At 54.1% G+C, this 3,245-nt stretch overlaps 1 protein-coding gene across 1 annotated transcript; it reads left to right on the forward strand.

Annotated features, from left to right (window-relative positions):
- Nucleotides 1–496: 496 nt before the first annotated feature.
- On the forward strand, nucleotides 497–2,923 carry LOC122377986 (procathepsin L-like). The gene has a single exon (XM_043358713.1). The coding sequence runs from the start codon at nucleotides 945–947 to the stop codon at nucleotides 1,962–1,964; it is 1,020 nt and encodes a 339-aa protein (XP_043214648.1). The 5' UTR covers nucleotides 497–944; the 3' UTR covers nucleotides 1,965–2,923.
- The last annotated feature ends 322 nt before the right edge of the window (nucleotides 2,924–3,245 follow it).

Raw genomic sequence — 3,245 nt, forward strand, 5'->3', positions numbered from 1 at the left:
TTGCCTGGGACCGATGGTAAAACAACAGCTCCGGCGGTGCCCCTATTGGCCGTAGTAATTAGTGAATTCCCGTAATGTAGAGATCATATCCTCAATAATCTTCATTAAGATTATATATTACTAAACAATATGACAGACCAATTATGCTTGCCTACGTTCAGGCATTACCTCTGATGGTTATGCGCCCATGAGTACAACATGTGTTCGGACGGGGTGATCTTTCTACAATGTGCGCACCATCCATGGGCCTAGGATGCATCGAGGTTTAAAAGAATGCAGTCTGTAGATCAATCAACATAACAATGGTGGTATGCAGCCACATTAAAATATCTCCCCCGCTCCGCAGCGTTCCAACGCACCTCCGTTATGCATTCGCCTTATGTGTCGGCCGAGCCGGCTTGCCTCCAATGACGTCATCGGCCGGCCGGCGGCGTTCAAGGTCAAACGGCTGGTGTCCTTACCTGGAGTTCTATAGCCTTGTGCTCGCTATAAAAAAAAACCTACGCTTTACACATTCTGTCAGCATCACAAAATCCAAAAATTCCAATGTTATGTTCCTTGTTTGCCAAATATCATGTGCTTTCTTTGCCAGCTTTCAGCAATGCTCTGTGACCGTGACTTTCGCGTTTGACATTTGCGTCAGCTGCAGTGGTGCGAAACCAGTCACCTGTTGTCCTATCTCGGTCCCACGGCGCTATCGGTTCTCTGTTTGTGTCTGAACCAGCTCCATGGCCGGCCTCAGTCATGTCAACCAGCCTGAGACGCAGACGGTTTGCGTCGTATTTCTCCGTACGCTGCATCAAGCGTGCTGAGTGACAGTACAGGGCCAGTTTTGAGCAGACTCCAGCCTGTGTGGCCTCTTGTCATCAGGATTTGAAGGCCCTTTGATCCTTTGCTCCTCGCCCGAAGCTCCGGCGTTCCCACCAGTACACCGCGCTCTCAATATGTCCGCTCGCTGTGCCGGCACGGCGGTCCTCCTGGCGGCCGTCCTGCTGGACGTGACCTCCGCCGCCCTCCCCGACCCCGCCGAGTGGGACGGCTACAAGGCCGCCCACGGCAAGCGTTACGGCAGCCTCCAGGAGGAGCTGCGCCGTATGCGGGTGTACGCCGACAGCAAGGCGTTCGTGGCGCGCCACAACGCCGAGTTCGCCGCCGGCCGGCAGACGTTCACTGTGGCGCTGAACCGGTTCGCCGACCTGACCCGGGACGAGGTGAACGCGCTCTACAGCGGGCTGCGGGCACGGCGCCGCGGCCCCGGGCCGGCGGCGGGGACGCGCCGCGCCCGCCGGCCCTCCGAGCCCGAGCCGCCGGCCGCCGTCGACTGGAGGGAGCGCGGCGTGGTGACGCCCGTCAAGGACCAGGGCCAGTGCGGCTCGTGCTGGGCCTTCTCCAGCACGGGCGCCATCGAGTCGGCCTGGGCGCTGGCCGGCCGCGGCCTGCGGGCGCTCAGCGAGCAGCAGCTGGTCGACTGCTCGGCAGAGTTCTTCAACCACGGCTGCAGCGGCGGCACCATGGACCAGGCGTTCCGCTACGTGGAGGCCAGCGGCGGCCTCATGTCCGAGGAGGCGTACCCGTACACGGCGGCGGACGGCGGCGCGTGCCGCGCCCAGCCGTCCGGCGCCGCGGCCAACATCACCGGTCACGTGGACGTGATGGCGGCCGGCGCCGAGCCCGTGCTGGCCGCCGCGCTGGCCGCCGTCGGCCCCATCTCGGTGTCGATCGACGCGTCGCAGCGCTCGTTCCAGCTGTACGCCGGTGGCGTGTACTCGGAGTCGGCCTGCAGCTCCATCTGGCTCGACCACGGCGTTCTGGCCGTCGGCTACGGCGCCGAGAACGGCACCGCCTTCTGGCTGGTGAAAAACTCGTGGGGTGCAGAGTGGGGCGAGCAGGGCTACATTCGCATGGTCAGGGACGGCACCAACCAGTGCGGCATCGCCAGCGAGGCTGTCTACCCCGTGGTCTGATGCCTGAAACAATGAGGAAACGCCGACCGTAGTAGCTTAAGTGGGTAGTGTATCTTGCCCGGAGCTTCAACAGAATTTACAGATAAAATAAGCGGTAGTTGCGTCTATTGCTCAAATACCATTGTAATTAACATCATTCAACGCCTATTACTACAACAAAGTGCCTACAGATATGTTATTTTGTTGACTTAAGTGTGGCAAGCTAACAACGCAAAAGTAGTCAACGTTTTTAGGTTAATATTTTGTGGAGCAGAACCTAACTTCTTTTCTAGAATGAGCAGCGTGAATGAAAAGGAATAGTAAAAAAAATACCGTTGAATCACTTTCTTGAGGAAAAAAAAATAAGAATAGCTTAAACAAGAAGAATACCTATGATTCAAAGTCAGCGTGAATATGATTTCGGGAACGTTCCGTTTTTAGTTGAAACTAAGACATCTATTTGATTTCTATGCCTCAGATTTTTTAAAGGGTTGAGTAGGTACCTTTGGGCTACTGTACGTCTATTGAGAATATACCTGCCTATGAAAAATATTCACTTTAGAAGGAAAAAATAAATAAACGTTTAAAAAACATAAAATCTGCATGTTGTCTACTATTGATTAGAGCGTGCACAATAATACGTTTGAGCCATGTGTGACATGTCCGAATTGATTACGTAGCTATGCATCATTCCACTAAGACTATTTTAACACTTGCCTAAAAGTCATTCCACTAAGAACAATATGCAGATACGTGCACTGTATGTACGGCGTACGCTGGTTGCCTACAGCATAATTAGGTCTTCTGGCTGTGGATTGGTGGTGTCACTGCGCGGTATCCCTAGCTGGGACATCCACATTCCACATCATGTGTTTACCGGGCCGGGGCCATCTGCGTCCAGTCACATGCCAGTAGGTCCGTCTGTCGTGACAATCTCTCGTCTGTTACACATCAAACCACCAAACCATATATCGTCAAACAGCGGACGGCGACGGTGCGGGGAATTCCCGACGGAATTTTATTTACCTACTTCTGTGGAATAAAATAAAACACGAGGTGTCAGGAAAATGGTTTTCCCGCATTATTTGCCATGTGTATGTACCTATTCGACTAGGAACACAGAGAATGCGCAAAGTGCTAAAAAAAAATAGAGAATGTATTAACCCGCGCCCCACTAGGGTCTGCGTATAACACGCCCTAGTGGGCGGGGGGGGGGCTCTTCATAGCCCCCCCCCCCACCCCTCCAGTAACTCCGAAACTACTGGGCCTATCGTCAAAATTCAAACGGCGTCTGATAGCCCC

The sequence above is a fragment of the Amphibalanus amphitrite genome, unplaced genomic scaffold (assembly GCF_019059575.1).
Source record: "Amphibalanus amphitrite isolate SeventyFive unplaced genomic scaffold, NRLGWU_Aamphi_draft 000000F_arrow, whole genome shotgun sequence".
Lineage (NCBI taxonomy): Eukaryota > Metazoa > Arthropoda > Thecostraca > Balanomorpha > Balanidae > Amphibalanus > Amphibalanus amphitrite.